We start from the raw sequence: 24381 nt of genomic DNA on the forward strand, positions 1-24381 counted from the left end.
AGTGTATTATGCTAAATTATTTTCCAGTTTTGGGGAATTACAGGTTTTGGATCAAATTTGACCCTAAATTCTAATACTTCAGGCCTCAACATTACCTACCTTGCCTTAGAGGGCACAATGTAATTTTCATTTTCTTTATTTCCCTTTTTCGTTTACAAACAGGACTGGCAAATTCTAATGATAGTCCAAATCCAATCTCAGGTCTAAGAGCAACTCCAAGTCTAAGAGCAACTCCAAGAGTCTTCCAAAAAAATCCTTCTCCAAAACTATCTATTGGGGACTTTACTAAAAGTTTCTTTCCCCAAAATCATATCACTCCACAGCAGATTCCCAATAATAAACTCGTCAATACTTCAAAACTGACGACATCAGCACGTGTGAACCCCACAATTAATAGAAAAATAAAAAACAGTCCGTCTATTCTTATCCTCAACCGCATCTCCTTCTCATCCTGCCCATGATTCCACGCGCACGAAGCAGTAGGGCTCTGCCTACCACGCGAGACAGCAGCATGGACCTATCACCACGCGGCGACTGCTCCGGCCCCACGCGAGGCCACGGTGACGCCTCACACCCGCTCCGGTCACCACGGAAGGCAGCAGCAGCTCGGGCCACGAGGAAGAAGAAGCAAGCAAGTGGTGTGCGAGCGAGCAAGCAATCACAACATGCCCCAGTCGTAGCGGTACTCGCGGGTGCCGCAGGTCTTGGCGTCCCCCTTGAGGTCGGTCTGGACAACGTAGCGCTTGCCGCAGCTCGGGCAATGGTACTCACGGGCGGGGCGGAGGCATTCGCGCACGAAGGAGCAGCTCGGGGCGATTGGGGAGGAGAGGGATCCGCGGAAATATGCGCAGCGAGGTACGCGGGATACGAGTCTGCGAAATGTCTTGGGGAGCTGTTGGAGGCCGAATTTTTTCTTTTTATCCTTAATTAAGGTATTAGGGTAATTAAGGGAGTTCTACTTTTCTTTTCATTTCTTTTTAGCAGTTCTGACTGCTACTTTATGTACTTGATGAGGAGGGCAATCACACCGATACCGATTCCCACGAAGTTGTTGAGGACAAGCCTACCAAAACCGACTCAGATTCCCAGGGCGATAGTGATGGGGTTGGCGATGAAGAGCGCGAAGCAGTACATGGAAAATCGCAACAAGAACGGCTCCAATGAAGGTGGTGACGGCGATTCCGAAGATGGCCGCGAGGATCGCCGGAGCCACCAAAGAAGTCCAGCAGGCTGCGGTCGGGCCGCCGACGCCACCAGCAGCAGCTTTCGGTCGAGCCCGAGCAGCTTCCCCACGCCAAGAGTTACCAGGAGATGCACCGCGACCTGCACGAACGCGAACGCGAATATGCTGGGCGCTGTGCTGATGGCATTGCCGATGCTTCCGTTAGCTCCCACAACTGCAAAGATAATACCTGCCATCAATTTCAGGGAAATTCACAAGCATCAGCTGCGAAGAGTATCTCCGTAGCAACGTGCGGGAAATTCACGTGTGTCAGTGTGTGCGTTCTGATCTCAAAAAGGAAGGAAGAAAGAAAAAGCTTGCCTGCATCATAATCGCAGCCAGGGCGTCGTCTGAGGGCGCAAGCTTTCTGATTTGAGATGGGAAGAAGGTTGCCAAAGCCAGAACCACGGTTGCTGCTGCGCAGGGAAGGCTTGCCCCTTCTATGCCAAACTGCCCCAACCTGCTCGTCGCGAGCTTTGCTGCCCTGCATATGGCAAACGCCGCCGCTACGGCAATGGCGCTTTGCGCAGCAGGTAACATTTCGTCGTCAGCGGTTAACGGTGGTTCGGAGCCCTCTCCCATTGACCGCGAGTCTTCCGCCGGAATCTTGGCGGATAATGCAAAGAGGCCTGTGAAGTAGAGTGCGCGGATGGTGTTGGCAGCAGCTAGCCCGGCTTCCATGGTTGATGGAGAGACTCCAAGACCTTCACAAACAGCAACGTAGCTGAAAGCTGACGGCGAGGGAAACCATCAGTGCAGAGTTTCAGGCATGTCGCAGTGGGTGAAGATTGAAGAGCGAGATGTACCTTACCTCCACCGATGTGGCGGCTCATCAGGGCTACCGCGATCTTCCAGCTGTCCGGCCCCAGCGACCGCATCGGGACGATCCGGAACGCCACCGCCGTGCCCATCGCCGTCGCCGCTGCGAAAGCAAGCACCGCATCGATCGGAAGATCTTCAGAGATGCAATGCAATACGGCGCAGGAAGATTCAAGATAGTCGTCGAGGACAGATAGAGATAGGTACCGGATCCGAGCAGGAAGGCCCGCAGCGGCGCGCCGGTGGAGCGGAGCGCGCGGCGGAGGTCGGCGCGGAAGAGCAGGAGCGGGACGGCCAGCGGCAGCAGGTAGTCGAGCGCCGCGCGGTAGGCCGGGGCGTCCGCCGCCACCACGCCGGCGCTGCTGGCCGCCAGCCCAACAGCACGCTCACCAGCGCTCCGGCGAGCGCCTTCTTCCCCGCCGGGGCCCGCTTCTCCGACCAGAGGCCCAGCGCGCGGTGCTCAGGAGGAAGGTCCAGTTGCCCCAGTGGTCAGACGCCGGAACAAGGGGGGCGCGTCCGTAGCCGCAGGACGTCGACAATATCGTCGGGCGCCGGCGGATACTGGAACACGACGACGACGAGCGTGCGATCGCGAGGCCGCACGAGTAGTTGTGGCGGCAGCGGCCGCGGTGGTGGTGGTGAAGGAGCGGAGCGGCGGCGCTGGATGGGGCGAAGACGGCCGTGGCAGCTGCCATCAGGTCATCCGGAGGAGATCACGGCCAGAGTCAACGACAGGACAGTGGAACTGGTGAAGTGAGCTGACAAACTGAACATTAGCATACTGATACTGACAGAATGAACTGGCTGCCCGGTACAACAACCCCATGTACACGCTGCCAATGGCATTGGCGAAGACAAAGTACCTGCACAATCCAACAACCCCATGACCTTTCAGCCTGCAGCAATGCGGTGCAGCGATCGGCTTTGCAGGAGGTTGCTGCCAGCGGTTTCATTTTGGGCCATAGGCCGAACACACGATTTCGACGCTGTAGATAGATACAGGCCCACCAAATCGATGGACCGGCACCAACAAAGCCCACATGACATAGGGCCTGTTTGGCAACCAGCTGTTAAACTTTAACACCCGTCACATCGGATGTTTGGATGCTAATTAGGAGTATTAAATATAGGCTAATTACAAAACTAATTGCACAGATGGAGTATAATTCACGAGACGAATCTATTAAGCCTAATTAGTCCATGATTTTGACAATGTGGTGCTACAGTAACCATTTGCTAATGATGGATTAATTAGGCTTAATAGATTCGTCTCGCGAATTAACACAGGGTTCTGCAATTAGTTTTATAATTAGCTCATGTTTAGTTCTCCTAATTATCATCCGAACATCCGATGTGACACTGTTAAAGTTTAACACCTCGTATCCAAACACCCCCATAGGGGTGATCAGCGGCCGGCCAGGCCGAATGTCACACGGACACAGCAAACATGAAAAGCAGGTGGCACAGGACAAACCCAGCAGCAAGACGAAGGCCCCCGATAGCTCCATTCCTTTTTTCGAGCTCTCCGTCTTCAAGGCTTCCACCAACTTTGAGTTGCTTTTCTTATAAAAAAACTTTGAGTTGCTTTCTCGCTACAAGGAGTTACGTAAAATATCAACTTATAAGAAGCTAGCCTAGTCACATAGAAGAGGGAAAAGAATATGAAGCTTGATAAAAAAACAAAAATCACATAAGCAGGAAACACAACATAAAATTGGCTTTCAATGACATTACAATTTATGACAAAAAAAATTCACATCAACCATTCCTCATTTTGCTGAAAACAATGGCTGATTTTTGCATCTACCTCACTGCAGCACTCAGCAGAGAGTACAAGCAGGGGGCGGGAGACACCGAGACAAGACGAACAAACCACGGCGCTCCGGGTAGTTCAGCTGGTCCGCACGAGCGAATGCTACGGGCAGCAGCAGCAGCAAGCCAGCAAGCAACACCAGACCCAGACCAACTTGATCCGTGCCTCGCGGCAGCTCGCCTTGTCCTCTTCCCAACCGCCAATCCCAGCCGTCCACGTACCCCCACCGGCTCACCCAACGGCGCAGATCCCCCGGACCGGACGCTTCCCGTGCACGGGGTGAGGCGGTTGACGGCCACTGTGCCCCTGTCCCGTCCACTCGTTGGCATCTCCCCCGGGACAGCGACTGTCTTGGCTTCCTTCCTTCCAACCCGAGCCCGCCCGAACCCACCACCTCCGCCCATTCCGCCCGCGCCTCCCCTTCGCCTCTCTCCCCCCGGCAAAACCCAATCCCGAGCCAGCCAGGTCTGGCCACCAAACCCTAATCCCCCGCGCGACGCCCCGCGCGCGTGGCCTCCCATGGGCTGAGCCCGCGGTGGGGAGCCCCCGGATCCGGAGCTAGGGTTCCGTCCCGCCCCCTCGGCCATGGAGTGGGACAGCGAGTCCGACGGCGCCGGCAGCGTCGGCGCCGGCGAGGAGGAGGAGCAGGAGAAGGAAGAGGAGGAGGCGGAGGTGGGAGTCTCGGGCGGCGGGGGAGATGGAGGCGCCGGCGGGATGTTCACGTTCGCGATCGAGGGCATGCTGCGGGCGTCCGGGCCGTGCGGGCTGGTCGTCACCGACGCGCTCGAGCCCGACTGCCCCATCATCTACGTCAACCGCGGCTTCGAGGACGCCACCGGATACCGCGCCGAGGAGGTGCTCGGCAGGAACTGGTCGGTGCTTCATCAGCCTTAACCCCCACATGCTTTCATTTCCTTTTAATTCCGTTTCAGACCAATCTGATTAGTTTGTGCCGCTTAGAATCGAGCAAACTTACTGTTATTTTTCTAGATACATCGTAAGCATCTGTTGGTGCTTTTGAGTATAAGAATTTAGAAGTGAACTTAATACTGAGCGGTGCTCAGTTTTGCTGTTAGGAAGCTCTCCCTCTTAGCGAAGTAGGAAGGGACAGGCATCCTTGAGCTAATCTTAGGTGCAAGGACTGGGTCACTGGGTGCTTAGAATCAAGCAAAACTTAGTATTGCTTTTCTGTCTGTTTCATTGTGGGCTCCTGTTTTGGTGATTTTGGGTATTAGAATGCGACGTGCTTGATTTCACTGTTAGAAGACACACCATTTGAGCGAAATGGAAAGTAGTGACATCTTTTGCTATATTAGGATTCCTCTTGACCATTCTTCTTCATTCAGCTGCTAGAAAAGTCTTTCCCAGTGCTCATGTTATGTTTATCGCTGGTTTATGGTCAATATAGTGTACAACAGATAGTATAGAAGACTTTAAGTTAAAACCATGTAGTACTGTGGTGTTTTATCTTTTATGTCCTGCTAGTATGGGGTTTGCCTAACAGATTTTATGGGGGTGATTCCATTTACTGTAGATTAGAGTTACTTGATCGTATTTGTATCTTGTATGTAATACCACCCTGCAAGTTTGTGACTTAACTTTGATGGTTCTCCATTATTATGATTATTTGATTCTAGGTTTTTTTGGTATGATACCATGCTAAATTCCAAACAGAATAATATGTGAGGCTTTGACTTGCATGATATTGATATTTTGAAGTCATATGTTTTTTTACTTTGGAGACAAAAAAACCTCTAATGTAAGTTAGCACCTTCAGACGGAAGTTGATAGAATGTTTGATTTCTGGAGGATGAAAATAATGGACATGATCAGTTCAGGGCGTATCTTTAATGGGTCCTTTATCTGTCCTGTCTACTTAAATAATTTGGCATTTGATAATCGAACAGTTGATACTTGATAGTGATAAATGCTTAAGAGGACTGGTATTTTGCAGTTTTCTTCTGTGAATTGAAACTAGATGGTACAAGCTCTATGGTAGGTACATATGGTTTAAAGGGATTTCCAAGATAGTTAGCCTAGACGAGAAGATCCCCCACATGCCCACATGCTGTAACTCAACAGAGGGAACAACGAAGAGTAGTGTATGGGAATTATTTATTGCAAATCAGACAATCAGTAATATGTCTAAAAAAGTAGTATATAAAAGTGAATAGGAAACAATAATCGCACATTTAGGTTCTAAACTTGGTCTGTAAGGTGATTGGCTAATTGTGTATCAATTTCCTTCAAGCTTTTTATTTGAGTCAAGATTTGCAGAAACATGATTCATGTATGTATAACTACTCCTTTCACCCCTTAATACTTGATGTTGGTTTGTTTGATTTTGAACTAACCAATGTCAAATATTCCAAGTGCACTTTCACGTTATATATATTAAATTACAGTTCAAAGATATGCAAAGTTTGGGGTAGTTGCAAATTTGCCACTGCTTTGAACATTGCAAGCTGCCACTGGAGAATTGCAAAAATGCTACTGAAACTAACATCCGAGTGGCCTTCTCGTGAAAATAAAAACCAGTGGCAAATCTGAAAATGCCCCAATACTTAAATTACTTGTTGATTTGAACAGTTGTTCTAGTTAGCAGTTCATTAGTGTGTGTAGACAGCTGTACTGACATACAATAGGGACTCTGTGCAATTTCTAACTTCTAGGATCTACGTGGTGCGGTTTAATTGATTCTTACCCTGTGGATCTATGTATATTTTCTCTCACATTCATGCCACAAAAAGCACAAGGGTTATGTGGATTGTCAGTGGACACCTGGGAAGATGGCCTTAGTTCCTCGGGAGAGTGCTTAATACCTTGGTTTTCGGGGGAGGCAGAAATTCTGCTTTGCTAAAATGTGGTTTGAACTGATATTTCCCAGGTTCAGTGGAAACTGAAAATACAGTCTGTCTGCATGCATCTCTCCTCTTTGCTTGTTTCATTACTGTCCTTGAATTATGTCATGATATAGCCTGTGCAATTTGTTTATTATCTAATTTAATATTCATTAAATATTTTTAAACTACCATTTCTTCTGTCTTTCAGCCGGTTCCTGCAATGTAGGGGACCATTTGCTCAAAGGAGGCACCCCCTAGTCGATGCAGCAATGGTTTCAAATATTCGAAGATGCATAGACAACGGTACTGAGTTCCGCGGTGATTTACTAAATTTCAGGAAGGATGGCTCTCCATTGATGAACAGGTTGCATCTGACCCCTATATATGGAGATGATGCAACCATAACCCACTATATGGGCATTCAGTTCTTCACTAATGCTAATGTTGATCTGGGACCATTGCCTGGCTCTATAACAAAGGAACCCGTGAGATCAACACGGTTTGCTCCAGATAACTCATTTCGACCCATATCCACGGGACCAGGGGAGAGCAATTTCTGTCGGGAATATTCTAGCATCTTCCAATTGACGGATGAAGTGCTTTGCCAAAGTATACTGTCAAGGTTGTCACCAAGAGATATAGCATCTGTGAGCTCTGTGTGCAGGCGCATGTATCACTTAACAAGAAATGAAGATCTTTGGAGAATGGTTTGCCAGAATGCTTGGGGCAGTGAGACTACTCAAGCTCTTGAGACAGTGCCTGCTGCAAGAAGATTGGGCTGGGGTCGGCTGGCAAGAGAACTGACCACTCTGGAAGCTGTTGCCTGGAGGAAATTGACAGTTGGGGGTGCAGTGGAGCCATCTCGATGCAATTTCAGTGCCTGTGCTGTAGGGAACCGTGTTGTTCTCTTTGGTGGGGAAGGTGTAAACATGCAACCAATGAATGATACATTTGTATTGGATTTAAATGCCAGCAATCCAGAGTGGAGGCATATCAATGTAAGCGCAGCTCCTCCAGGTCGCTGGGGCCATACGCTGTCATGTTTAAATGGATCTTGGTTGGTTGTTTTCGGTGGATGTGGAAGGCAGGGTCTGCTTAACGATGTATTCATGCTGGATTTGGATGCAAAACAACCAACCTGGCGTGAGATACCTGGAGTTGCACCCCCTGTTCCACGCTCTTGGCACAGTTCCTGCACTTTGGATGGGACAAAGTTGGTAGTTTCTGGTGGCTGTGCTGATTCAGGTGTACTGCTCAGTGACACATATCTTCTCGATGTAACCATGGACAGGCCAGTTTGGAGAGAGGTACCTGCATCTTGGAAGCCACCTTCCAGACTGGGGCACTCAATGTCTGTCTATGGTGGCAGGAAAATCCTGATGTTTGGCGGTCTTGCAAAGAGTGGCCCTCTGCGACTCCGGTCTAGTGATGTGTACACAATGGACTTAAGTGAAGAAGAGCCTTGCTGGCGATGCCTCACTGGGAGTGGAATGCCTGGTGCTGGAAATCCAGCTGGGGCAGGTCCACCTCCTCGCCTTGATCATGTTGCGGTTAGCCTGCCTGGTGGAAGGATTTTGATATTTGGTGGCTCAGTTGCAGGTCTTCACTCAGCGTCACAGCTGTATCTGTTGGATCCTACTGAAGAAAAGCCTACTTGGAGAATACTGAATGTTCCAGGGCGTCCTCCCAGGTTTGCCTGGGGCCACAGCACTTGTGTCGTTGGAGGAACAAAAGCGATAGTGCTTGGTGGACAAACTGGAGAAGAGTGGATGCTTACAGAAATACATGAGCTTTCTCTGGCAAGCAACACTGTTTGAGTTCCAAAAGGGTTCTAGTCATTTTCGTTGCAAATTAATGCGAGTTCTTATGCAACCTGAAGCTTGATTGTCTTCACCTACAGAACTGGAAGAATGAATGAGCATCTTGCAGTTACTTGGCTTGGCTTGGAAGATAATAAGCTTACTCCGGATCGCTCGCTTTCTGTAGACAAAGGATAGCGATATGTTCATTTTTATTGCTGTTTGTTTTGGCCTTTTTACCAGATAATTACAATTTATAAGCTACTGTTGTGGGACAAGTACCAAACTTTATATGTATTCTCAGATGTTTCTGACTTGCAATATGGTAGGGAAAAAGGGCTACTCTGTATAGTTTAATCTTTTGATGTACGGTACTTGTTGGACAACTTGATGCTGCTGTCTGTCTTGGGGCACAGTTAGATGTACCGGTGATGACTGTTAAACCCTCTTTTTGTAAAACTTGTAATATGTCGTAGCAAGTTTCAGTCAGGTGAGCTTAGCTCAGTATGTATTTTTATTGACATTTTCCTATTGTCTGACATGTTGCACCATTGTGGATACGTCATGTACTATTGTTGATCATGAGAAGGTTTTGAAGTTCATGTTTGATCATGAAGAGCTTACTTTGTTTGGTTCTAGTACTTTGCAATGTGTAAACTACGGCATATGCTGGTGGTGTTCTGAAGTCCCGGTGTAATTTGTTAATCTGTGCGTTAGCAGTTCCAGAAGTTCAGACACTGGCTGCTTTTAGCTGACGACTGGCTGATGCGAAGTGTGTAAGCCTTGTATGATGCGCAGCACTATAGAGGTTCAGCAAGCTACGGTCAGATGCTTCCACTCGTTACGCCGATGGGTTGACGAGAGGAAGACGAAGCCATTGCTGGGAAGCTCTTAGGCATCTATTTTTTCTCTCATTCTGAGCACCGGCAGGCGTCTCTCTGCGCTTTAGTTGCTTCATTCAGAGTTTAGAATCATGGCGCCACCGGTGCGCGCATACCGCACGGGCTAGCTGCCGCTGCTCGATCTCTGTTGCCTCACCACCAGCTGCCAGCGTCGTCGTGTTCGGCTCGGCCCTTGCTGCAGCTTCCATTCCACTGCGTGCTTAGTCCAGATCTTCAGAAACACGCGTGCAACCTGAGTCTGGCCGCCGGATCCACACGGCTTGAACGACGAGGTCCAATCCGAATCCGACTCCGAGTCCGCTCCGATCGGCTGGCACCAGCGCTCTTCGCTTCCGATTCGAGTCGCTCGCGCGGTCGCGCCAGACTCGCGCCGCCTCCGGCAGTCGGACTCGACCACTCCTTAAGAGCAACCAAGCCCTCCCTCCATGCCTCGTCACCGCTACCCGCCAGCTCTCTCTTCCCCTCTTCGATCCACTCGTCCACGCCTCGCCCGGCTTCGCTGCTAGTCTTTGCACGCGCCCCCGCCGCCATCGCCATGGCCGCCGCGCGGAGCCCTCTCCGCCGGTGGGAGCGGTTCTTCCCCGCGTTCGCCGCGATCGACGACGCCATCGAGGCCGCCTCCGGCCACCCGCGCGGCGAGTTCCGGTCCGTGAAGGCCCGGATCGTCGGCCTGCTGCGCGCCGCTGGGGACGACGACGGCGTGGCGGAGAAGCTATGCGCCGCGCTCGACGCCGCGATGGAGGAGGCCCTGGCCACGCTGCGGGTGGCGGCGCCGAGCCCGCCGGAGTCCACCGGTCTCGCCGGGGCGGTCGTCGTCCTGTCGGATGACCACGAGTCGGCGCGGGTGCGCGGCCTCGCGGGCGACGTCGTGCGCCGGTGGATGGCCGCCACCGAGGCCTTTCTCGTCGGAGCCATACGATTTATTGAGGTGGTCAACAACAGCAAGCGCGCGAACGAGCCGCTGATCCTGCGCGAGAGCGCCTCTTCCATAGTTGCCGAACGCACGCGCGGATGCGATGCTCACTTCGCCGCCGACGAAGACAAGGAGAGGCACGCGCCGCCGACGAAGACGAAGGTGCCCTCCCTCCGCAGCAACCCTATCAAGCCGGCCAATGGCAGTGCATCGGTGAAGGTCGCAGCACCGTCGCAGAACGAGAGGGCTCAGGGCAAGATGGAAGAGAACACCGAAGCAAGACGGAAGACACCCGCCGGTGGCAACGGCGGCGGCAACCGTGTCCAGAGCGAGGAGATGATGGAGGCCACCAAGCGCAAGCTTCGAGAGGGCTACCAACAGGTGGAGGATGTGAAGCGTCAACGGAAGATTCAGGTCATCGAGGCGCCGAAGATGTTGGAGCGGAGGCAGAAGAAGATGCATCCAAACTTGCGGGAGAGAAGCCGAGCGAGATGTGGGAGTTCCTCGGCCGTGAGACGTTCTCTGATCCCCTCTCTTCACAGGATTTAGGGCTCTGTTTTGTAGGGGTTTAGATCGTTGTCCATTGGTGTATCAACGAGTTTCGCTGTCCATGTGTAATGCGATCATCAATAGATTGCTGGTAAGAACTATTATTGTTCTGTTCTATATGTGTTAACGAAATTGTTTTTCATGTTGCTAATGAAGTAATGTAATTATTCTGTCCTTACAATGTGTCATGTTGGGAACATTTTGCTTTCTAAACTTGATTTAGAAAATTTCTAAGATTAGTCCTAGTGGGAGTTTTATGGATAGTTCTATGAGCGTTAAATTACATACTACATCAGCAATTCTGCTGTCTTTATGAGGAGAGAGAAGGACGAGTTTCATCATACTCCCTCCGTTTTTATTTATAAGGCGCACACGCATATCAAAATTCAAACTTTGCAATATTTGACCAATAATTTAACTATTAATTTTTTTTTATTTTTATAATGTAGTTGGATTCGTAATCAAATATACTCTACAAATGATCATAAGTTTATAACCATAAATAATATAATATAAGATAAATGAATGGTCAAAGTATTATTTAGCAGACCGTGTCAAGTTCTATCATATCTTATAAACATAGATGGAGGGAGGATGTGAGAGGAGTTTCATTCTCATGACACTCAACAGCCACAATTACCTAGTTCACAGTGTTAATAATAATATAATAAAATCATACACTAAGACTCCTACCAATAACGTCACGTTCGACACAAGGAGAAATATCGGACGCTCCCTTCCTGCATGCATCGTGCGCCCCCCCGAAACGCACTTAGCGCTCGAAATTAATGGAGGATTGAACTAGTGTTGCAACGATTTTAAAGTTTTGTCTCATTATTTATTTATTGATTTGTTGTACAATATTCTCACTCCTTGTCCTTGATGGTAAGCATGTTGTAGGGTATTTGGACGGATGTGGCATGGGTTCTAATTGAACGTTGCAATGTTTGTTTCAGTAATTATTTATTTTACTAATATCACGTTAAAAAATTAATATATTTTTGTTGCAACTGCATTTAAAATGTTACAATTATAATTTTTCAATGCGTCGATGTTGCAAACTTTGCTTTTACATGCTGTCGCTCTCCATAAATGTTGCATGAAACATTGGATAATGTCGTGGTGGAAATTTTCTATTCTAAAATCGGATGACATCGTTATTTTTATACATATATTTTTTTTGTTGCGAGCGGCAATTTCTAATATTTCAGAAGTCATTTTCAATGTTGCGATGGAGTGTCCGATGAAAATTTTTCTATCGGACGTCCGAATGCTAGCAGCTCCAAATTTCTAACTCAGACTTCGGCTAGGATCGTCTTCATCAACAAATGCAAAACCAGAATAATGAACACCATGATAATTAGAAAGCACAAACGGTTCCGCAAGTACACTGTACACACCATCGTCAAGAATCTTGTGTCCACTGATCCACTGAATTGGTTTAGATTCCGAATGTCAAGAACCAAATTGTACTTGTATAACAGAACGAAGAGCACATAATTGATGATCACAACCAAATTGAGAGAGTCTGAATGTCTAATCACAAGTTGGCAGCTAAGTTTCCCCTACACAGGAGGACTGTAAATAGCACGGCAAACTCTGAGGCGCTCTCATTACGCGCTCTAGCAAACATTTCATAAGTGCAGAGAGGGAGAGACAGTAGGATTTCAATTTGGCTACAGCTGCCCTTGAGCGTCCCTCCCCTCCCAAAATTTTTTTCTCAAAAATCGGAAGAAATCAAACTGCCTGTTCGCTCCAACTTATCAGCCGACTTATCAACCACCAAATAGTATTTTTCTTTCACAACAAATTAGCCGTTTTAACTTTTCAACCGGCTTATAAGTCCAGCCGAACAGGCCTACAGTTTCCTGAGGAATCTCTAAAGAACGAATCCTGGCAGGAAATCGCTAATCTCGTTAATCCACGTCATGCTGACGTCGTCACCGTCCGTTTGGACCTCCCGTCGATTCACAGCCGTTGGATGTTGTATGAACGGCATCGCTCCTTCCAGACTTGGCCCGACGTCACATGGTGGCATGGTGCCTCCCGAACTCTCCAGACTAGGCACCGCCGGCGCCGGGGTACACGACGGAGAGGATCCCATCGCCTCCCTGCTCGCATCCGCCAGTCGCCGCCTCCTCGCGCATCGGACAGCGCCACCAATCTTCTTCCCCACAGTCCGTGAAGCTATCCTTCAAGAAGAGCCCGCGCTGGATTGAGGAACTCCAAGACAATGGCAGCCGGGGTGGGCGAGCAGCGAGCCGGAGAGGCAGTGGCGCATGACGGCGGAGCACCCACTCGTGGCCTCCCTCTGCGCGCTCCGCCGGCTCTCCATCTCGCCTCGACCTCGCTCCCCGCCGCTACTCCGTGGCCCTTCCTATGGCTCCAAAGAGGGGCTGAGGGCGGGGAGGGGAGACGGGGAGGAAGCCAACAATGGCGGCTTTAGAGGAGAATAACAGGGGTCCCCTGTCCCCAGGCATCTCACAATCGAAGCTATCCAGGCAGTGGCCTTCTTCGCCGTCACCACCCAAGTCCAAGTGTATTCCAAGAAGTAAATTGCCGTCTCTACAAGTCGCCAGGTCCCAGTCCGCCGCCGCAGCGGCGCATGCCCACCACCCGCTCGAGGGAATGCCATATCGCACCACCGCGGAGGCGTGGATCCCTGCCCCCTGCTCGTTCTCCTACGGGAACGCCCTGGCCGCCTCAGGCTTAATCACGCTGCCTGCATCTCAAGCGCCGTGGTCCACCTGCTTGCCGAGGATGACCGCCTGCGCGATGCGTTGCAGGGTGCCCCTATAGGCCTCCACCACCAAGAAGGACGACCGCCGTGCGCTGCCAAGGCGAACGGCAGGGCAAACGCGGTGCCTCGTACGCAGGCGCAACGTTCTCCTCTCTGCACGAAGACTGTCTTCTCCGCCGGCATTGTTCCCCGAAGCACCTCATCCGGCATCGCTGATTCCAACCCGTCCGCTGCAGCTCCTCGTCCCATCACTCTGCTGGCCGCTGACGAGCTAAGCTTCTTGGCTCCTTTCTTTCTCTCGTGCGCTCTGGCTTGCCGAACTCACCATGGATGCTTCCTATGTGTTCAGCGAAATTCCTCTATGCTGTTGCACTAGTAGTAGAAAGCTCCAGAATCCAGATACAAGTTGGGTATAATTGGCCTCTTTTCTTTCCATCAATCAATATTGTGGTTCGCTCAATTTGTTGATGCTATCCTTGCATCAGCTAAAATTATCCAGCTTCAAGTTACAGGCTCAAAGTAAAAATCAAATCGTCATAAACAGGATCATCAGCCTGAATTATTTCCTCCTTATGCAGTTCTAATCTTTTCTCATCACGTTTCAAGGTAATGACATTATCAGGAGCACTAAATGGAGCCACCATCACCAACAGCAACGACAGCGATTCTTAGGGGGTGTTTGGGAACACCCTATTAAAGTTTAACACCTGTCACATCGAATGTTTGGATACTAATTAGGAGTACTAAACATAAGCTAATTACAAAACTAATTGCATAGATAGAGTATAATTCGCGAGACGAATCTATTAAGCCTAATTAGTCCATGATTTGACAATATGGTGCTACAGTAACCATTTGCTAATGATGGATTAATTAGGCTTAATAGATTCGTCTCGCGAATTAGCACAAGGTTCTGCAATTAATTTTATAATTAGCTCATGTTTAGTTCTCCTAATTAGCATCCGAACATCCGATATGACACTGTTAAAGTTTAGCACCTCGTATCCAAACAGCCCCTTAACCCAAGTAAGAAACAGAGCGATGCCTATGTTGGAAATCTCAACAAATAGGTAAATTTCAGCTATGTCTAATCAGTCGTTTGATCAAATTTAACCTCCGTTGCTCAGACCTTTTTGATTTTGCAAATGCAGCAAGTCCCAGCACTAGAACTGTATTCCGGTCACAAGAAAAATAATGTTGAGTGAAATGCATCATACAGATTTCTAACATGTATGAATTCTCTCCAGCATGTTTTCAAATCCTCAGCATATCATTACCTACAATATGTGTTCTAGCTCACAGTAACTGAAGATAATCAATGCAGTAGAATATTCAAGTGACAGACAAGAAAGGAATAAGAGAACCCAAAAGGAGGAAGAAGAACTAAGAGCAAATGGATATATGTTACTTTAGAACCAAGCAATTCACCTCAGCTATTACCATTTAGTTACTGTCCAATAAGAGAGACGTGTGGCAGGAATGTTGTAATGCTCTCTATGTGTTAGGCAGTTGACATTGTACTGCATAACTTGGAAGCAGACTCTTGGAACCAGATGAACGGAACTACATCTCTTTTCCTTTCCATAACCAAAAGATAATAAACTCTCTCATTCATGTGCCTACAGCCTACACATGGACAATGTTGTTCGTCATTTGGCTCCACACCAAGTAGATCCATCCCTGGCTATTGATTTTTACTGTTGTGACAATAGTAGCCTTCGAGCAAAATTCAGCTGCGCTGTTTTTTTCACCAACTTGGAACATCTTGAAGGAAGTTCCCAGGGAAGGTAAGAGAAATTCAGCTCGATTAGGCCGTGCTCGAACTCGATTGAGCCTCGCCGAAGCTCCTCAAGTCCTCCACATGAAGGCCTCGCCGCAGCCTCGGCCACCGCATGAGTGAGAGCGAGCTCTAGTGGAGGAGAAGCGGGAAGGAAGCGATGATGGAGGTAAGGGATGGGGTGCCGAGGAGCCTATCAGTGACGGTGGGGCATGTCTAGGTGGAAGCAAGGACGAGGCGGAAGAGAGAAGAGGGAGAAATACGGGTGGTAACTTCATCTCTAGGAAATACAGGATCATCCTATCATATTGTGCAACCAAACATGAGCATAACAAATCAGACTATTTTTAGCTACCTAACCAAACACGAGCACTCTACATTAATTTGGCCTGATCAAAATTGATCTTTTTAGAGTTAGCCAACCAGTGCAGCCAGTCAATCACTAACTAAATGAGTAGGACGCCAAAGGGCAACCCTCTTTTCCTTTTTATTGACTCTGGAGGATGGACCCGATGGGCTGGTGTGACGTGGAACGCCGGGCCTACGTGGCTTTTTTTTTAAAAACCCACTGCTGCCTCACATGTTTATTTGATCCAAACAAACAAGAGAGATTTTCTAGGCGGCGAGCTTGGCGCAGTATTTTGGTAATGCAATGTTGACATGTTGTACCCTACCTACTGATAGTGCGGCCCATTTTTTTTTTTTTTTTTGCAAAAGGAGGAGGAATTGTATTAAAGAAGAAGCACAGTACATCCCCACCCTTTACCAGAAAAGCACCTGGAAAAAGTAAAATTACAGCGCACACACACAGCTTCCAGCAGCTTCTCATCGTCATCCTCACGCGCGAGCTCCACTGACAGACGCCGGAGCTCGAGCAGATCTTCTTCCTCCCTGAACGAAGGACTCCAAGCCTTGGTTAAGCCGCAAGAGCCCACGGCCGGGACTCGCCTGGACGCTTCGATCTCGGTAATAGCACATCGGCCATCACTTCGCCAAGAAAAAGAAGACCACAGATCCGCCGCCACCGATGGGGACACCAGTGACCGGAACAGCAGTCAAGGTGAGAGACTTCTAATTCTTTGTTGTTTTTAATTTTCTATAGTTTAGAAAAAACTCATAAAAAGTTAAAAATTAGTAGATTAATTTTCTTTAATCCTAAAGATCTTTTTAACCTTTTACTAGTGCTACTTAGTTAGGACTTGTTGAGTTTTCAGTTGCATCGGTTGTGTCGAGTTGCTGGTCTTAGTATCTATTTCATTAGAGTTTTGAGTTCTATCACGTTTTGGTGACTTTATAACTTTTTACTAGTAATACTTAGTTAAGACTTGTTGAGTTTTCGATTGTATCAGTTATGTCGAGTTGCTGATCTTAATATCTATTCCAGAGTTTTGAATTCTATCACGTTTCAGTCACCATGACATCCACCATCACCATACACCACGGATCCACAGGATGTCCTCGTCACGACTCCCCCGGTTCCTCTTCCTCACCGGCGCCAACGTGGCCATCAGAGAGGAGGGGGAACCGGAAGGAGTGGCGCCTCTTCCTCACCGGCGCCAACGTGTCACCTCCGATTCGCCTTTCGAGTGCTGAAGCTGGAGAAAGGAGAACAGGAGAGACAAAGCTGATAGTGCGGCCCATTCTGATACCTGTATCACAGTAGAATATAAGTACTTCGATTTGGTTCTCCAGAGATTAGTATAAGATCGATCAATCAAATATGTTAATGTCAGCGACGTGGTCAAACGACAGGCAAACCGATAAAAAACGAAGAGCTAATCAAAAGAACTTGCAAGGTCCTTGTCGCCGGCATCACCAGCCAGATCACCTAAAAAATTTGGAAATGTAACAGGAAGGCAAGCCGAAAGCTCAATTATCAGGACCACGACGGAGCATGTACCAGACATGCATTCAGACCGTACTCAAATCCCAGTTTAGAATCACACAGGTGGTAGGGTCAAACTGGCTCTCCAACAACACGTACCTTCCCCTGCTCATCCCAATCCCTCAACACGTCTCTGACTGATAGCATCTTTAAAAAATGTGTACAGCATCGCCATGGATCCAAATGGATGGCATGGAAGAAATCAGAGCCTGCTGGTAACAATTCTCAGAGCCTTCAACACGGAAGCTCATCAGGAGGAAGAGAAACCTACCACCAGCACAAGCGAAGAGCAACTTGGCGACCTGTAGCTTTCCAGGCACCTGTCTGGGGAAAGCTTCCACTTGTGAACACAAAACTGACACACGATTAAGCCCAAGATGGTGTGTCTTATCCCAATGTCTTCTCAGGAAAAACACATACCACATCTACATTATCTGCACTAGCCAGATAGACAAAAGTCTCCAAACAGATCCTTCCATGAACTGAAGTTTGTTTCGGGGATTTACGTAAAGCTGCGCTACATCGAAGAAGAAGCATTGCGAAAAAAGAACTGTCACCAACATCCTGTAGAGATGGGTGCTAAATATATATACAAAAATAAAAACTAGGATGATGAGGCCTGTCGCAAACGAACAGCGGGGTTCTGTTGCTACTTTTTATGCACAGATAAGTTTAAACTGGGGCAGAGCCTACCGAGGACAAGAGGTGGGAAAAAAAATTCAAATGAGCGGAGGTACAATGGTTATGATGATCGATACATCACATAACAGCTATTCTTTCTTTTCTTTTTAACCATGGATTCTATGCATCAGCGTCCATATCTTGTATCTCTGCATCCACAGAAGCATCATATGAATAGAGTCAGAATTGAAAAACTAATTGGATTTGATCAAAGATCCTTTAAAAGATGTAGGTACTATCACCAATCAACAGCTTAGGCTGATTTTAGAGAGCAGCTCAACCAAGGATGTAAGTAAAATTCCAGTATCTCAAGATTTCATGCACATGTTACAAAACTAAATAACATACCCAAAACTACCTCCCCATAAACATGCAACAGACAGAAAATAAATAAAGTGACACAGATGATGCATCCATAGTGCATCTCGACATCAGCAGGGGAGATAGAAAACATGCCAGAGTACAATATGATAAAAAAAAATCTATTAGCTGAATAGCTCATCAGCTCAGGTAGCCATTATAGAAGTACAACAGGACGAACCTAAAAGAGCAATATGTTTGTCACCCATGTTTTGTACGTCTATGTGAAGGATTTTATTTGATTTGTTTGGAATAGCATGGTTTGTGTAATTGTGTATGTTTATCATTTTTATGAAGGGCATATGGTTCTTAGTACTAGCACATTTGCAATAGCATTCTCCAACAACAGTGATGAAAATTGAAAACAGAATTACTTATACATACCTGTAATGGAAACTAGCCATTCTTCCAGGTGCTGCAATACTAGGAATAGCCCCTGTTACTATGTATTCATCATCAATTTCATCAAATCTGATTTCCCTTAATTCAACAGATTGTGTTGGAACCTCCAGATTGAAATTTTCCAGATTTGCCTGATTGCCATTCCTTCTTCCATTGCCTCTTCTTTCCCTTGCTCTTGCTCTTCTACGGCTTCTTGAAGATCTCGAAAATGCCTTGCAAAATATACATGACCACCAGTTCGTCCTGACCCTGCGGAAAACTTCATAGTCCTCTCCAGTGTCATCATCCCCATACTCAATTACATAATCTCCCAGAACAATTCCATTGGGAACTTGTGCGTGTATTGTGCTCAACACATCTACGATATCAGAAGATTGCTGGAAGTTGTCCCAATCAACTTGCCTAGCAGGATCAATCTCTGAAGGGCGTGAATCTGGATGCTTTTGTTGTGTGTGCTTCTGAAGCTCATTGAAGTTACCAACAAAGGAACAGCAATCCTCTTCGCAGCACCTTTTCTTCTGGTTAAGATGCATCCGAGCCTCACCGATAACAATCCATCCGATAACATCACCTCTACACAAAGGGCAGCTTGGGCGGTTGTTTGCATTAGATGGCACAATATGAATAATGCTATCAAGAGGAGGCACGGCTAACGAAGAAACTTTCACGTTGGCAGGCAACTCATATGCACCCTTAAATCTCTCGAGACAGTTTGAGCGGGTCTGGTCTGTGTCACAGACAAACGGCCTGCAGCCTTTCTCATAAGATGTGCACCTCAGTAGGACTGCATTGTGAGGGTAATCAAGGCAGATCGGGCAGGTAACATCCTCCATCCAACTCTTATCAAGCTGTATGTCCAGGTCAAAAGAGCTGTGCCTTACCACCTTCTTCATGAGCAGGTTTCCTGAACCCATGTCGGACTTCCAACCAAAACTCGTGAACCTAGCAAGCACAGCTTTTCATTACAACCTGCATGACATCAAGAGGCTGTCGGATCAATTCCAAGTCGTTCCGTGCACAAATTCAGTAGTGTACAACAACAGGTTGAACAGCATGACATAATTAGCATTTCCATCAAAGGACAACATGGCAGGTACAAACATCCTAATACCTCCAATCAATCCATGTAATGATTCCCCCATAAACCCACATGACTACTTGACACTGGAAAAGGACTAATGAGAACTCATCAGCATAATGGTATGATTTCCTACAGTTCAGCAGTTCTGCAGAAACTCTACCAATCCTACAAATCCAACAGAAATCAACAAGTGCGCATGAACTGAATCCGATTTGGATCCCAAAATATCGTTGCCCAGGGGCGGAGTTGCCGTGAGGTGACGGGGGTTCAGTTGAACCCCCAAAAATTTCGGAAAAAATAAACCGCATCAACACCTGCACCAACAACCAACTTTTTACGGCGCGGTGTCATCTGAGATCGATCGATTCTGCGCGCTGATGGGCATCGGCGGGGATGGATTGGATTAACTGGGTGGCACCATGCAGCGCGCGCGCGCACAAATCCACAACTTGAGTGAATCGAGTCGACTCCGGAACTATTCAGAATTTTGGAACCGATTGCGAACAAAACCATCGTAAAGGGAGCCTATCCGCGGAAACAAGAAGGGGGATTACTCACCAACAACAGAAGACGAGACCGGGCACGGATCTCCGCTCCGCTCGACCGGTAGAGGGTTGGCACCGCCGCGGGTGGAGGATCCGGCGGACGGAGGGAGGGAGGGAGGGGCCGTCCGGCGCGGCGCGGCACGGGAGGGGACGGGAGGAGGGGAAGGGGGACGGCGGCGTCGCGCTCGGCTGCGGCGTCGCCTCGGGGAGAGTCTAGTCTAGGTTTGGAGTTGGACTTTTTGAGCCATTTGCGCTTGCGTTGCGTGCGTCGAGTGGAGAGAGAGAGGGAGAGAGGAGAGGAGAGGAGAGAGAGTGGGAGGGGCCGGGCCGGCGATTGCAGCCACTCTTGTTTTTGTTTGACATTTTCCGCCGCTTGCCTCCGCAGCTTTCCTTTTCTTTTTTCTTTTCTTTATTTTTTCCAGATGTTTGGTCAAGTGTTGAACACCTTTTTATCTTTCCCACAATATAGTGGTCTCTGAACCATGATGGTCCCATTTAGATAGCAAAAAAAAAATTATTTTCATAACTATTACATGATTCGAATTATTCACATGAAATTCATGCATTCTAAGTATGGTACATGTAAATGGTAACTTTATTTTTTTCGAAAAAAAATGGTAGCTTTATTATGGATTTGTTGGTCAAAATCTTATGTGGGAACAGTCGTCTTAGTTTTGGAAGGTTGAAATTTCAAAAGAGGTGTGTTTTCAACCACGTGGAAATCCACCATGTTATAAATCGGAAAACCGTGTACGTACAATGTACCGTCTCCTGTCTCTTTGACATTGGTGACGTGACAAGTAGGTCAGTGTGAATGACGCGTGCAGGGCAGAAGAAGAGAATGTGGTACCAAATGGAGAAGATTCCTTGAGCCTTCTACCTGCGCATCACATCGGTTGAGCTAGAAGATAAAGACAAGTTCTCTTACGTTTCCATACAAAGCAAATGAGCAGATGAAACTCATGGCTGCTCCACCGTGCAGCCTGATGAGGCGATCGGCATCTAAATATTAGAAGTTTACAACAGGGGTTCAAGTAAACTAATGCACAAATCGACTTTCGAGTTTGGAACTTCTTCTTTTACAATTGGTAATTCTTCTGCCCTGTTCGTTTCAAAAAAAAGACGTACAATTCGACTCTGCTGATGTAATGCTTGCCCAGGCAAGTTCGAAAAAAACAAAGCAAAGGGACTGCGTAAACAATTTGGCCACGAGGAAGTTGTACCAGCGAATGCAAATGCCTTGCGGCAGGATTAGCACACGACACGGCAAAGAACAGAGAAGAAAAAACACACGATTCAACAAAAAGATTTACATGGAAAGGTATGTTCCTTTTGGATAAATGTTAAGCACACAAAAAAATGTCAGTGATGGACAAGAATAGCATCAGACACCATAAGCATGTCATGGTGAAGCTCCTGCCAGGGCTTCATCATAGTGAGGCCCCCTGCCAGAGCTTGACACCTGCACTCGATTTTGGTTTTGAGTCACACTGATGTGTTCGGTTAGTTGTATCATTTGATTCATGTTAAAATAATAACGATCTTTTTGTTTGGTTGGGTAATTGTCCTAACTCATTGACCATCCCACTTAATATATTATTATACTAATTAGAGTGAACTATATGTTACAAGTCCCATCCAAAATCATCGATGTATGCATCATCACCCTTCCTGATTTTGATTCGTCGGCCTCACTCGTGTTCGTTGCTCACATTAAAAAAAAACTGAAATTGCTCAGGCAACTTTCATCCTTAGACTTTGCTCTTTAGACTGAACTGCCACCAAATCCATGCTCTTGTAGCTGAAGGGGAAAACACGGATAGTAAGGCCTTGCCAAATGCGAACTATGTGCTATGATGCACTGACACGACAGAGTCAAATGGGCAAGTTACAGGTACATGGCATACCTGGATGGCAGGGAGAGTGCAAGAGCACAGTTTGTCACAGCCGATGGCCGTGGCTTCTGGCGGTAATAGCGGGTAAATTCCCGAGAACCAAGAGTTCTGACACGAGTTCCTTTACCACTCTTGGTTGTGATTACCAGCTCTGACCCGCCAATTCCAAGCTCGATGTTGTTGTTAACACCATCAGCGGCAATCAACTGCTTACCTTCGACATCAACATAACTGCAGCGAGAGTAACACTGTTAGACTGGATGCATGCGAATTTTATTATTTTACCACAAATAATATGTTTATAACCAACAAATATCCAATTAGTTCCAATCCAAGTAACTTTATGGAATATACGAGGGTCACAGCTCAACAAAACAAACCAGGCATGTATCTCTGAAAATTGCTGAACATATCCATGCCAACAACCCTGATACGTTAAGTCAGTAGGTTTTTATTACTTCAAAAAAAAGTCAGTAGATTTTAGTAATAGGAATCCATCCATGCAACAGTTCACGTGATATTCATATGAATATGGTAGTACCCCACATGATCTTTCCCTGACTAAATAAACCTTTCAAATTTCCTTGTTCATGGAAGCAGGAAGTGACCTTGACCTTTTGTTAGAAGGAACTTGGTAAAATTAGGCTAGATAAAAACCTGCTGCTGTAATCGTAGAAATCCTGCAGGTCAGCATCTTCATCATCACCACCATCTCCATACCGCAATTTGCAATGGCCCTTTGCGTTCATGTGTTTCCTGACAGCCTCTAGGCTCTGAAAGGGCTGGCGCCTGTCATTGCAGTAGAGGCAGATGAAATCCCGCTTCACCTGCAGGTGGAATAACCAATGCACATGAAGATTTAAAACCACATGAATAGAACATTAGCTATGCTACACAAAACACACAAAAAAAAGAAGAACAAATGCCTACCTTCAGCCCAACATGGGTAAGAAGGCCATTGGGATCCTTCAAGTATTCACTGTCAGGTATGAAGAACCCATGCTTCTTGTGCATATGAACCATGCAGTCTTCTGCTGTCTCATGCTTGAGGTCACACATGAAACAGAGCAAGGTGTCAAACTCTTCAGCTTCTCCATCACATCCGAAGGAATCCTCATCCACTTGCATGTCTGAAGTAGATTCATCATCCAACTCTTCAACCCACTCTTCCTCCTCTTCCACCGCAGCCGGGCCGCCTCTGCGCTCAGCAGGTGGCTTGAGCTTGACGACTGCGATTCCAGCAGCAATGGAGGAATCGGGCCCCTCATCAGAGGCTCTCATAAGATGCGATCGCGAGCTGAGATGCTGCGCGTGAGCTCTCGAGCTCCTGTACTCCTTCCCGCACAGAGCGCAGCCGTATTGGATCGGAGTGCCCGTGAGGGTGCTCCCCTCCCCTAATGCGGCTTGCCAGGCCAAGAACAGAGCCTCGGTCACGCCAGGAACTCCGGCAACCTGAACAAAGCATTATAAACATCAGAAGTTCAGAACGCAGCAGCACTTACGAAACGTCGGGGTCGCGGCGGAGGGGACGATCGGTACCTTGCGCTTGAGGTTGAAGCAGTGCCAGTCGGAGCGGTAGTGGAGCCGCTTCTGCTCGTCGTCGACGAACCTCACGTTGCACGCGTTGCAGGTCGCCGTCGCCATGCTGATGACTCCCTCTCTCTCCTCTTCCTCTCTTCGCTCGCTTCGGTCTGCTTGGGTTGGCAGGGACGGGCTACAACTTCTGCAAGGGAGCCTTGCTTTCCTGTTCCCTCCTCTTCTAGGACTCGCGAGTTATAGGCTCCTAGAGGCTAGAACTGAGGTCCGTTCGGACCCGGCAGCAATACTCCTTGCCTTCTTGGTTTCCAAGGAACCGAAGTGGCGCACGTGGAATTTATGGATTTAAACAATTGTGCACGGTCATTGGAAAGAGAATCGATCATTTCTTTTTGAAGCGGCCTATAGTCAACTGCCCGGCGCGTATTGATAAAGAAAGGAGTAGCATCGAATCATAACCTTATGGGTTTATTTTCGAAATTTTGTTTGCAAGAACTTCGTTTTTGTTATATTGGAATTTGACGCATTTTGGTATGGATATCGAACAAAATATGACAATTCCATACTATATAAATGGAAAAAAAATTAGTGCTTGACGCCCACGATGTGGAAATTCACC

The 24381-nt window shown here is 47.6% G+C and overlaps 3 protein-coding genes, 1 long non-coding RNA gene and 1 pseudogene across 5 annotated transcripts; 2 read left to right on the forward strand and 3 right to left on the reverse strand.

Moving 5' to 3' along the window:
- Positions 1-1077: 1077 nt before the first annotated feature.
- LOC101760832 lies at positions 1078-4258 on the reverse strand (annotated as a pseudogene).
- Positions 4222-9108, forward strand: LOC101779734 (adagio-like protein 1). The gene is made up of 2 exons (XM_004966100.3): positions 4222-4726; positions 6906-9108. Exons 1-2 carry the CDS (start codon positions 4440-4442, stop codon positions 8512-8514), a joined length of 1896 nt encoding a protein of 631 aa, XP_004966157.1. The 5' UTR covers positions 4222-4439; the 3' UTR covers positions 8515-9108.
- A 5507-nt stretch (positions 9109-14615) lies between these two features.
- On the forward strand, positions 14616-15220 carry LOC106804300. 2 transcript variants are annotated; one of them, XR_001393180.2, is made up of 3 exons: positions 14616-14670; positions 14752-14830; positions 14925-15220. It is a non-coding gene; the product is annotated as an uncharacterized LOC106804300 (long non-coding RNA). The 2 variants fall into 2 exon arrangements; XR_002677338.1 differs by having other exon boundaries at positions 14752-15220.
- A 2520-nt stretch (positions 15221-17740) lies between these two features.
- LOC101780679 lies at positions 17741-20656 on the reverse strand. The gene is made up of 3 exons (XM_004966102.2): positions 20345-20656; positions 18688-19674; positions 17741-18092 (listed from the first exon to the last, which is right to left on the reverse strand). The coding sequence occupies exons 2-3, from the start codon at positions 19617-19619 to the stop codon at positions 18071-18073; spliced, it is 954 nt and encodes a 317-aa protein (XP_004966159.1). The 5' UTR covers positions 19620-19674; positions 20345-20656; the 3' UTR covers positions 17741-18070.
- A 983-nt stretch (positions 20657-21639) lies between these two features.
- On the reverse strand, positions 21640-23990 carry LOC101781082 (cytoplasmic 60S subunit biogenesis factor REI1 homolog 1). The gene is made up of 5 exons (XM_004966103.3): positions 23766-23990; positions 23157-23678; positions 22884-23053; positions 22239-22457; positions 21640-22132 (listed from the first exon to the last, which is right to left on the reverse strand). Exons 1-5 carry the CDS (start codon positions 23868-23870, stop codon positions 22066-22068), a joined length of 1083 nt encoding a protein of 360 aa, XP_004966160.1. The 5' UTR covers positions 23871-23990; the 3' UTR covers positions 21640-22065.
- Positions 23991-24381: the final 391 nt, after the last annotated feature.

This window comes from Setaria italica, chromosome IV (genome assembly GCF_000263155.2).
Source record: "Setaria italica strain Yugu1 chromosome IV, Setaria_italica_v2.0, whole genome shotgun sequence".
Taxonomy (NCBI): domain Eukaryota; kingdom Viridiplantae; phylum Streptophyta; class Magnoliopsida; order Poales; family Poaceae; genus Setaria; species Setaria italica.